The 11,529-nt window shown below is 34.5% G+C and overlaps 2 protein-coding genes across 2 annotated transcripts; one reads left to right on the top strand and one right to left on the bottom strand.

The window, feature by feature from the left end:
- The first annotated feature begins 259 nt into the window (after window positions 1-259).
- Window positions 260-4,172, top strand: LOC113500472 (ras suppressor protein 1). The gene is made up of 6 exons (XM_026881284.1): window positions 260-425; window positions 973-1,263; window positions 1,615-1,697; window positions 2,155-2,269; window positions 2,544-2,676; window positions 3,122-4,172. The coding sequence occupies exons 1-6, from the start codon at window positions 275-277 to the stop codon at window positions 3,204-3,206; spliced, it is 858 nt and encodes a 285-aa protein (XP_026737085.1). The 5' UTR covers window positions 260-274; the 3' UTR covers window positions 3,207-4,172.
- Window positions 4,173-4,263: 91 nt separating this feature from the next.
- Window positions 4,264-11,426, bottom strand: LOC113500471 (nuclear envelope integral membrane protein 1). The gene is made up of 8 exons (XM_026881283.1): window positions 11,041-11,426; window positions 9,741-9,862; window positions 9,173-9,386; window positions 8,387-8,553; window positions 7,831-8,046; window positions 7,298-7,422; window positions 6,753-6,914; window positions 4,264-6,390 (listed from the first exon to the last, which is right to left on the bottom strand). The coding sequence occupies exons 1-8, from the start codon at window positions 11,120-11,122 to the stop codon at window positions 6,219-6,221; spliced, it is 1,260 nt and encodes a 419-aa protein (XP_026737084.1). The 5' UTR covers window positions 11,123-11,426; the 3' UTR covers window positions 4,264-6,218.
- Between the last annotated feature and the right edge of the window lie 103 nt (window positions 11,427-11,529).

Here is an 11,529-nt window from a genome sequence, read left to right as displayed (position 1 = left end):
AATATCGAAAATATAAGGAAAGCGCAATTACGTTATGTGGAACACTATAATATAAATAATATGCAATTTAAGGAATTTTAAATCATTATTTATGCTTAAATACAAAGCATATTACGGTTTACTTAAGTACGTAAGAAAAACAAGAAGTGTATAAATAAATTATTATCCTTAAAAGAAAAAAAAACAAACTGAATTTTTTGCCCACATGCTCTAAATGTGACAAAATCGTCTGGAACGTGTTTCTTGTAAACCGAGATAAAAACAGCTGTTGATTATGAGTCATCAACCTCCAGTTTCCTGTATTCCAAACACAGCCAAAATGTCGAAAGCAAAAAAAGTGATCGAAGAAGCAAAGGAAAATAATAATCCTGAAATCGATTTAGTGGATAAAGGAGTTTCTAGCCTCGATGAGATACCTGGATTGTGTAAGTTAATTGCTTTAAACCTGTTTAGCCTTTTAAGGGCGTAGTGTAACCTGTTCCAAGGGAACTCGTTTTGAAGTACTGTAGTATTATGGCACCTTATGTTGATAAATATGTTATTATCTTTCATTTCTGTATGAAAATCATTCTCTAAATTATACTTCTCGAACATAATATACATAATATTCGAGGCTGGTACCAAAACAAATTATATTCTTCATTATTTTCATAACTTTAGTAAACATGTACGTTAGAGATTCCATAAATATAAAAGTTTGCAGTTTATTTTAAGTTTTAGAATAATCTTAAACTACTTTTTACATTTTTTACTTCTTTAAACAGTTACAAATGACTAATTTTAGCCTATGACATCATACAATTTATCCTGAACTGTGAATAGTTATACATCTTTCCTTATATTTATTTGAGTAAAATTACAAACGAAACCCACCTACTACTATTTATCTCTGCAATACCTTGCTTTACTCTCACCTTAAACCTACTTGTACAATGATGACAACAAACAAACAGTGACATTATTTTCTTTCAGTTGCCCTGGCTAATGTCACTCGTCTGTCTCTAAGCCACAACAAGATACAAGTGGTTCCGGCGACCCTCGCCAACCTTACGAACTTGGAGATCCTGAATCTTGCCAACAACCACATCCAGGAGTTACCCGTCAGTCTATCCTCTTTACCGAAACTCCGTATTCTAAATGTGTCACTCAATAAGCTTAATGGCTTGCCACGAGGATTTGGATCATTCCCGGTGTTGGAAATACTGGACTTGACTTACAATAACTTGAATGAGAAGAATCTGTCTGGAAACTTCTTCATTATGGGTAAGTAATCCAACTCTGGGTTAAGCTCGCCTTTATACATGAACTTTGCAAAAGCATATTGTCCAAGTGAATTTATGTTCAATAAAGTAAAAGAAAATAATAATAAGGATTATAATACAACACCATATTATTTTGTTATACAATTTAATTCTGAAATCTTAAGTCTAACTGAATTCAAAGGCAGTCTGTTATTGCCTTGCTATATTTATACTATCCTCAAGGTTTACTTCATTTTGTTTAGAAAGTAAAGAGGTTTTTCATTTACCAAAATTGCGAACTTAAAATCAGTTTTTTACCTCATGCAATTTATAAAAGTATATACAGTGCTATCAATAATTTTAAACATTACAGACAGTCTTCGTGCATTATATTTGGGCGACAATGACTTCGAAACATTGCCCCCAGAAATCGGTAACCTGAAGAACTTACAAATTGTGAGTACATTGCTCTGCATGTGTATAGTAAATAAAAAATAGTAATTTGTAGTGGCTTACAATATGACGAAACAGTGTTTTAAAACTTATATTAAAGAGTTCTTTGCCCATAAAAATAATGTTTTTGTAAATGCTAAAACTGTTTCTTGCAGTTTTTTGCTTAAAGAATTACTTCGATTTATCCATGAACTGAACAGTGTGTGTGCTTCGTATGCTTTCGGTTTTGAAATTGCGATAAACATATATTATGCCTCGACTCGGCAAACGTAGTACACGACGTCCTGAGGCACGCTGGAGTGATGATTTGTGCGAGATGGCTGGCAGGAGCTGGATTCGAGCAGACGAAATAAGAAAACGATGGCGTTGGCAATTGGGGAGGCCCATGTCCTGCAGTGGACGAATAGGGGCTGTTGATGATGATATATAAGTTGTCTGCTAACACTTTAAATATTTGCAGCTATCGATGCGTGAGAACGACCTGATCGAGGTTCCGCGCGAGCTCGGCCAGCTGGCGCGTTTGCGGGAACTGCACCTGCAGGGTAACAGGCTGGTCGTGCTGCCTCCTGAGATTGGTACGTAGATATGTATCAACAATCCCTTGACAATCCAAATTGCTTCCCTGGTAACAAAAGTGCCTGGAGAAAGAGACACGATTTCCCTACATTTTAAAACATAATCTTATTACTATAATATTACTTGAGGGTTGTGATTTATCTTTATTACATATGTTTTTAGAAATATATAAATATGTTTATCAGTTATCCAGTACTCATAATACAAGTTGTACTTAGTTTGAGACTAGATGGTGTTGTGTTTTTTATTATTATTTCTTTGATGTCTTCACAGGCTCCTTGGACCTAGCTAGCAATAAGTCGGTGCTACGGCTGGAGGGTAACTTCTGGGTGCCCCACATCGAAGACCAGCTCAAGCTGGGCCCCTCCCACGTACTGGACTACCTGCGTTCCGAGACTTATAAAGTGTAAGTAGAGAATTATTTGTCTAGAAAACCAATCGTACGCTACAAAATCCATGAATACCAGAATCCAAATTAAAAGTTCCTGAACAAAAAAACTATTTTTTTTTTTGGTTTGTTTGTTGGTTTGTGATTCAGCCTTTGGTTATATATTTTGTCTTCAAGCGCAACACAACTTGCATTCGTAGTTGGAGATTAATGTCTTGGATAGCGGAGACATAATTTGTTTAACCTGAAAAAGTCTAAATGAGGATAATGATTCTACAGAAAAAGAGACCATGTCAAAAGGGGGTCCCCAAACAAGACGATTATTAACGACCCAGTAAAATATGTTCTTTGTTAATTTATGTTAATTTTTTTCAAAAACTCCACTGCCGTCAAAAGCAACGATGGGGTTAGGACATGAAAGTTTTTTACACACAGTATATTTACATATTTCTTAATTTCACAGATTGTACAGCCGCCACATGTCAGCCAAGCCGCCGCCGCCACCGCAGACACTCGACAAGAGCAAGAAAGCGAGTCGGGCAGCCTAACACAACAACACAAATATATTGTGCCATTACTTACGATACTAACGCTTTATACAATTAGAACGATTTAAAATGAGATTAATTTATTTACATTTTTACTACTGTGACAACTACTGACGACTGGTATAGATTTATGAGTTTCTATGTGACTAAAATTTGATTTTTTAATTGTGGATAATAACTTAAACCAAAGAGAATTCCACTCGTCGCAGGCAAGGGAGCTTATATTAGGTAAATTATGACCTCTTATTGTGACCTTACAGTTTACTGTTTCCCTTACATGCTGTGTATTACGCCCTCTAGCGTCCAAAACGGGCATTCTTACTTTACAAGCTCATGCCAAGTTCAATCGGTTATGTTAAAAATGCTGTCTATTTTCGAAGTTGGATAAATGTGTATTGTTTAAACTTTTTTATATTTTAGACGAAGTATAGTTGTCTTTATGAGCTCTGGCTTATAAAGACTCGTGTTCTAGATGTTGAATATACTAGTTATAATATATGTGTGCGTAATAGGTTAACTTTCTGATCTGATTAACTGTTTGAATTCCATAATTACAATAATTTAAGACCAGTATTTATTTTTAAGTTATAACTATTTAATGTATTGATACGTTTTTTAATAACGTTTTTGTAAACAAATCAAATGGAATACAATCCGTAAAGAAAAAACAAAAATGTATTCACACAAATTTTAATAATACCAAAATGTTACATTCATTCAAATAATTTCGCAATCAAATTTTAATGTATGGACCTAAAAAAAATAATGTGTATGACTAAATTACTATATGTCAAAATGTCAAATTAACAACAAGTAATTAATTAATTAATTAATTAAACTTAGTTAACATAAGTGCACTTACGTAGATACATCTACATTATAACTATGGTGCTAATAAATTAACTTGAATTCTGTGTTTTTTTTATATAAAATTATAATTAAATGCATTTCTTATTATACTAACAAGATATATTGTTTCATTTACTTAATTTATTTGTCAGTCGTTTGGGTGAGCAATAGAGAATCTTGAAGATAGTTTTAGAGATTAGAGTTTTGATAATAATGAGATTATAATTTTTAAAAAGACAGATATTAGGTTGGAAACAAATGGTACTTTCTCTATGCACCATCCCTTTTGAAATAGGAAGAGGCCTTAGCCCAGCTGTAGGACAGTTTTACGTCATGACGTCAAAGGTTGACGTAATGACGAAAAAGTTGGACGGAGACCTTTATTTTACAAAAAGTTTTCATTCTAAATTGGTTTTTATGACGTATCCAATTGTTAATTATGAATTTTAAACTAAGGAAAATAGTAACACCAAACTATGAAGATGATTGAACCTAATAAGTAAAGCATACATATTATAATATAAATCAAGAAAGAAAAGTATTACAAAAAATATTCCTCAAAACATACTTTAAGAACTTCTGGCACTAATTAACGAATTATAAATTCATTTAAGGCTAAGTTCTGATTTTCAAGAGCCAATCTGGAATCTGGTGGCACTGCAATCTTTCTTAGCCTTAATCAAGTTCATAATTAGCTACGAGATAGACTTCATAAATACCACTGACGTCTTTGATACCTGGTTAAAAAAGTATAAATCTACTTTGTAGTTACATAATAAGCGAATAGCACACTACGGGGCTACTGATTTAAACAAGTGAGAATGAACGAGAGAGTGACGTTACACGTAACATCGGTATCTTGACCATTTTTTTTGTCGTATGGTCGTATCTAATAATATCCGAAGCTTAGCGTGTACAAACAGACATATTTTTTTTAGTTCGTGCTCTATAGCTGTTTTTAGACGCCCCTATTTTTTTAATGTACAGACACAATTTGTTAAATATTGTTTTAATGATATGTAAAGATTATCCAATATTCCTTCTACATGTCAACAACAACTACTTTTTTAATAATTTATGCCGATTTCTAGCACCACGAGTGTGTTCCTGGGCCAGCGTCTTAGAGGTGTCAGTGGTAAATATGAACAGTCTATGTACATCATTCAAAACATAAATGTTGCCATAAAAAATATTTTAGCACGACCGTATACCGACTAGATGATAATTAATTATAATCCAAAAAACATTTGACACAATATTCATAAGTAAATTGTTAAGAAGCAAAAAAATCTTAACTTACCCTTTATTCGCGAAAATTACAAAAATAAGAAAAAAGGTTTCAGAACTTTACACAAAAGTAGAAACATTTACGTTACTAAATTAATTTTAAACACAAAGAAATTTTTCAAAACCAATCTTAAGTTATAAAAATATATTTTCATATACTTAAATGGTTCATAAATCGGCTAGAAATTTTGATATAGCGCAGAAAAGGACTCGTACTAGACCAAAAGATATTCAAACTGAAAAGAGTAATTAAACATTAATGTTCCACCTACTTATAAAAAATCTAACATACAGAAAAGACATACAAAATAGAGATCATTCTCATATTATATAAAACCCCCTTATTCATTAGTGTATGTTTATTATTTTAAGTATTTATTAGTTCTATACGTAATATCAAATTATTTTTAAATCTTAGAACTGCTGCCAGGTGTACCAAAAACAGAAATTTATGTGTTGAAGCAAGATGGCGCATTATAGGAAAGGCGACGTCTCGTTTTCACGTAGACGTGCTAAAGAATACTTTGATACTATAAAAACTTGTTTAAAATAAATGAAAATTCGTACTAAGCGCCATTATAATGCTTACTTTTGTGGTTTGCTGGCTGAGAATAAAATTGCCCGATTTATTTCACGTTTGCACGAATCACAGTGCGACTGTCATTATTATGCTAAGCGAGATTCATGCTTTTCCAAGCAGGCGGGCAGAAATAATAATAGCCAAAATAAGTTTGCACAAGCTTTCGTTAAACTTACCTGGCATTCATTAGAATAAATTATCCAGATATCCTAAACAAAAAAAGTTAAGAAAATGGCAAGAAGAATAAGGGGTGTGATTAAAACTAAACTCTATTCTTTACCACTAAAGGAACAAATTCAATCATCATCATAGTCGGTGTCGTCATCATCGTCAGATATCTCCATATTCCGCGTCGAGTTGGCTGTGGGGTCTGGTTTCCTGGTTCGGTCTAAGGAGAACGCATAAGCTTCGTAGTCTAATACCTCGTCGTCACTCAGATGAGAGTTGCCTTCGACGAAACTTGCGAATCTGAAATTAATAGTAATATTACAGACACTACACGTTTCGAAGAAAGCTATTTTTTTTTTTGTATTCTGTGGATAACAGTGTAAGATCAACGCTTGTTTTGTGTATTTGGTATATAAGTTAGTAGCTTCTTTCCCACACCAAATGCACTTAGGGAATGGCAAAGGTTTGGGTGGACTGTCTGTTGCAATCTCGACGTTCAGAAAGTTATACATTAATACATTTGAATTTGCAGCAGCAAAATGGATCGGATATTAAGGTGAGCATACTTATAGTATTTAGGGCTAGTAAATTCAATGCGACATTATTGGTTTATTATTGGTCAGTTGGTCTCTATATCACTTACATCGGACTGTTTACCTTACCTCTTGGAATCGTTAAGTTTGAGCATGATCTTCCACTGCGCGCAGTCCGGGCTGGAGCAGTACTTCCTCAAGTTCTCGAGCGCCATCTTGGTCTCGCGCGCGCCCTCCTCGTAGTACTCCTCACTGCTCAGGAGTCTTGGCTTCGGCGGGAACTTGCGACGCCTGGGAACAAAGTATTTTGAGGTTTTATGTTAATTTGCAGTTCCTTTACAAGAGCTACAATGGTTTAAAGTTGATACTTTAGAAATGCTCAGGTAGCGGGACGAACAGGAGACTTTGGACTGAATAAACCGATTCTAATGTATCAAATGTCGCTACAATCCACCTCGAGGCTGTTCAATTTGCAAAAAAACTAAACTCAACAAATTAATGAAATGTTCAGGTTCATTTTTATTTCTATGAAGTTTATTGAGGGCACTTAGGCAACGAGGAGTGGGTCAGAGTACTGTCACATTTTGACGTTCAATAAGTGCTCCTTCCTTACTAATCTAATTTTAATAATTTTAAAGATACCTATAATGATGATGGTGATGTTGAATACCTACCAGTAACCAAGTATCCTGTTGAGTAACGACTGGGGGAAGTACTTGACGACGAGTGAGATCACTATGACCGCAGCGGCCGCCTCTTGATACTCGCTGCTGAAGAATATCATCTGGATGCCTATACCCTGAGAATAGCAAATATGGTAAGAATGAAACCCGTATGAAGGTATAGCTCAGGGTACTAGATATAAGGAGGAACGGACATTTAATTAATATTCGGATGGGTTTTGCTGAATCCAGAAGGGCTTCTACCCAATCCCACCAATATTGCTTGGATAAAAGCTGGTTTCACAAACATTTAAGTTACATGCACACACATTCAGAGAGGACAAATGGTTCACACAAATGCTTCTTTGATTATTATACGGGGATTGAACCCTCGACACTTCGCGCACAGTGCGTTTGGCGCGCCGCTCAACAAATCGGCTATTTTTAATAATATTTAATTTGTAATTCTACATCCTTTTTATTGATTTTGTGAGAAGTACCTGTACGAGTTACAGACGCGTGTAATGAGAGCACATTTAACATACCTCTAAAGTCCACTTAACAATATTCTTGCTGCGCTCGTTTTGCGGCGGCCCTATTCTGTAGCAGATGATGAAGCTGACGAAGCCGACCAGCATGGTGTACCAGAACATGTACGTCTGGTAGGATATGAGGAGGGTTCGGATGTTCTCCCACATTTGGTGGAACAGGTACACGCCGACCGTCCAGCCGCCAATCAGGACGCCGTAGGTAAGTGCCCTCTGGAATCAAAAGTTTCTATTGCGAGTAAGCTGTTTTAGAGGTACTTTCAAAACGTCATAATATTGACTATAGGTGTACGGTTCAAAAATGATCACACTTATCGCGAGAGTCGACACAAACGCAGTATTCTTATACTTTCTTGAATCTAAGGCTTGACAAATGGTGAAGAAAAACATCGTGAGGACTTTAAGGATATTTAGTATCCTAATATTGGAATCTGAAATTGCCAACCCGCAGTGAGCTTGAAGATGGTGATCTAAAGACCTTCCCTGTGGGAGGTTTGTGCCAATTTTATACTAATAAACTTAATAAAAAAAAAAACAAAGTCCAAACACAAACCTTAGGCAGGAACTTGCTGAAGTAATACACGATGACCATGAAGGATGCAGACACGCCGATGAAGATTCCGCACAGGTAGAAGAACACCGGGTTGCCACAGAGCGCGCGAGAAGAGAATACCAGCACCACGCCCAAGAACATGCACAGGATGCGCCAGATGTCCACTCCTGGGGGGGCAACAGAATAAAGAGTTTTAGAAAAAAAGTATTAATTCTTTTTGTTTATTTGTAGCATGTACATATATATTATTATTTTTGCATAGTTTGGTCAGCTTGTTGTTGTTAATGTTTGTCTCCTATATTTAGTAACTAGTTGTTGCCCGCGACTTCGTCAGCGTGGTTAGAAGATATAAGTTAGGAATTTTTGAACGGAAGCCCGCGAAGATGAATATTTTTCCTCGTTTTTGCCACATTTACCCTTGTATCTTAGTCTAATTAGTTGCAGCGTGATGTTATATAGCCTAAAACCTTTCTCGATGAATGGTCTATTGAACACAGAATTTTTCAATTTGAACCAGTAGTTCCTGAGATTAGCGCGTTCAAACAAACAAACTCTTCAGCTTTATATATTAAAAATAAAGTATAGATATAGATAAATTACCGTGATTTAGGGTATATTACAACTGATGGGGTAAAAACATGTAAAGATATATGTATTTAGATAATCCATAAAACGAAATCTGTTATTTACATCTATGCTTGTATTAATCTTGCCATTTTCTCAATTAAAATTTATCTTACAAAAATGTATATAAGTAAAAGTTGTAATTGTTTAAATAATACTTACGTATAACTTGTAACTCAATAATGTGGCTCTCTTTCGTGTTAATTGCCATACACGTTGGTGTGAAGAGACTGACAGACACAGACTTCTGTGTCCTCTTCTGAAAGGGATTAACAACAGACCAGCCGTAGCTATCTTCCGTGTACTCTTGGTACACCTGCGCAGGGCTCTCCCCAATGTATTGGCGGAACTGGTCATTTTTTATTTTGATGTTCAGCTGAAAAATTACAAATTATTGTTGATTGCGAATTTAATGATGTTATGAAAAGGTTTGCAGTTGCAGTATTGTCAGTTTAATCTACATAAGAATGATATCTTAAAAAATACAAGACCCATAACCACCATTTGACAGGAACAGAGAAACTCTCAAGATGAACTTAAAACAAAATTAACACTAACTAACAGCTTTTCTATCGGAAATCATCAAATGACACTTCTTCCGCAAACCCCTACTGACTAAAACCCACCCATGTTTTTTCCTTTGCCCTTTGCATAGCAGGGCAAAGGAAGTCACTCATAACTCTGACCTATCTATGCAGTATATCTTGTATTTGTATCAGTATGTACTTACTTTAACAGTTTGCCATAGAGCAAACAAGTTCTTTGATGTTCCACTGTAGCAATATATGTCTGGATTGCTCTTCAGAGATGGCATATCCCTTTCTATTGTGGTAGGTCCACTGAGCCAATGTACTGTAAGAAAGGGAGAGAGATTACCTAATTGAAATTCAGTCTTTTACGTGACCTCTGTAGTTGAACAGTTTAATAACAATTCAAAGTAGGATAACTTCATTGCTATGAAATTACAGTCTTAAATAAGCAAATATAATTTGTATGTTATTGTAAACTTATTAAGCTAATGGAAAATATACTCATTTATTTAAAGTACACAATGCACATTATGCGTAAAAACTTACTTATCTCAATATGAATTGCATTTATTGGTGAATTGGATCACTTAATCATTTATTTATTGCACGTCTACTGACTAATATGTCATCATCAATTTCTAGAAATGAGGTCAATCTAAAAATTTCTAGAAAAACATGCATTGACTAAAGAGGTTATGGATTCAAAATCTTCGATCAATGCATCTTCTGTGACCAATATAAAGCCATGTCATGGTATTGATCACATTTACCAAAATTATAATGTATAAATAATGCTGGATTATTAGTGCATGTAAGATCTGGTTGTGACACTGTTGGCTAGCATGTGAGCCAAATACCTTGAATAACATTATTGTTTGTTTTTTTGCCTTTAAACAATTGTGAACTCAGTTCAAAGATAACTTGTGACTTAAAACCATTGTAAAAACAATAAATATTACCAAATCAAATAAACCAGTGAAATATATCAGGTAGTTATTTATTTAAGATGTGTTTGTTACCCTAAGGTACCTAAATAAATGGAGTATTAGTATCTAAAAATGTATGATTTGGAAAATCAGAATTGGAGAGTCAAAGTTCAGTAGCTAAATATAATTTTAGGGTGTTATCAACAGGCTTCTTAGCAATGTTGGCGAGAACCACCTAAATGCTTCAAAATCAGGCAATTTTGATAATACTAGGGCAATTGAACTTTAACAACATGTAAAAAAATGACATCCTACAGCACAGATACTGCAAAACAGCAAATAAACAGCTAATGTGCATCGTATAAATATTGGAACATCACAACATTCGACGCGAAAACGTACAACAGAATTAAGTATGAGGTTAAGTTTGACAATATAAACGTTGTATTTTAAATATATCTAGGTATCGTATCGTAAAATAAAAGTTTCTACTTCCCCCACGGAGTAAAAATATAATGAAAAAAAACATGGAAAGATGGTGCTTAACTTTATAAATAAATGCAATTCAACTTACCATCGTACTTCAACGTTTGAGTTTCTCTTAATACCACAGCAAACAATAACAACAAAAACAAATAGCGTTCATAGCCGCCCATGTTTGGTTTATTAACAATTACAGAAATCACATGGAAATTATAAAAACATCGACATTCTTGAATAGTTTGGCTTCTGACCAACACTTAACATCCTTTATTTTTAGCACTGAATAGTGTCCGATTATTATAGTAACAAGTTAAATACAGATCGACAATTTACATCTAATAATAACGCAAGGAGACAAGTAACATTCACTATTCAAATCGCTTTCGATACCATTTGCAACAACGAACGAATCAAGATCAACGATTTGTAAACACAATTTACACAAAACACCGTGACATTTGTATTATGTCACCGTTTTTCAATGACATCGTCGGGGTAGCCAAGTTATTAATAATGTCGTTGATTGAAAAATAAACTACCGTAAACATAATATTATGAATTATATCCGTCGTGTTACTAT

The sequence above is a fragment of the Trichoplusia ni genome, chromosome 14 (assembly GCF_003590095.1).
Source record: "Trichoplusia ni isolate ovarian cell line Hi5 chromosome 14, tn1, whole genome shotgun sequence".
In the NCBI taxonomy this organism is placed as follows: Eukaryota; Metazoa; Arthropoda; class Insecta; order Lepidoptera; family Noctuidae; genus Trichoplusia; species Trichoplusia ni.
The sequence above is the reverse complement of the archived record's forward strand: the minus strand, read 5'-3'. Positions and strand labels throughout refer to the sequence as shown.

What these genes read in the sequence shown, in the direction of transcription:
- LOC113500472 (XM_026881284.1), top strand. Translation starts at nt 275, where the DNA reads ATGAGTCATCAACCTCCAGTTTCCTGTATTCCAAACACAGCCAAAATG. An exon ending in CGATGAGATACCTGGATTGT is followed by an intron (nt 426 to 972) that starts GTAAGTTAATTG and finishes ATTTTCTTTCAG; the next exon opens with TTGCCCTGGCTAATGTCACT. An exon ending in ACCTGAAGAACTTACAAATT is followed by an intron (nt 1,698 to 2,154) that starts GTGAGTACATTG and finishes AAATATTTGCAG; the next exon opens with CTATCGATGCGTGAGAACGA.
- LOC113500471 (XM_026881283.1), bottom strand. Translation starts at nt 11,122, where the DNA reads ATGGGCGGCTATGAACGCTATTTGTTTTTGTTGTTATTGTTTGCTGTG. An exon ending in TATTGAGTTACAAGTTATAC is followed by an intron (nt 8,554 to 9,172) that starts GTAAGTATTATT and finishes TTGCCCCCCCAG; the next exon opens with GAGTGGACATCTGGCGCATC. An exon ending in TCAGCAAGTTCCTGCCTAAG is followed by an intron (nt 8,047 to 8,386) that starts GTTTGTGTTTGG and finishes TTTTGATTCCAG; the next exon opens with AGGGCACTTACCTACGGCGT.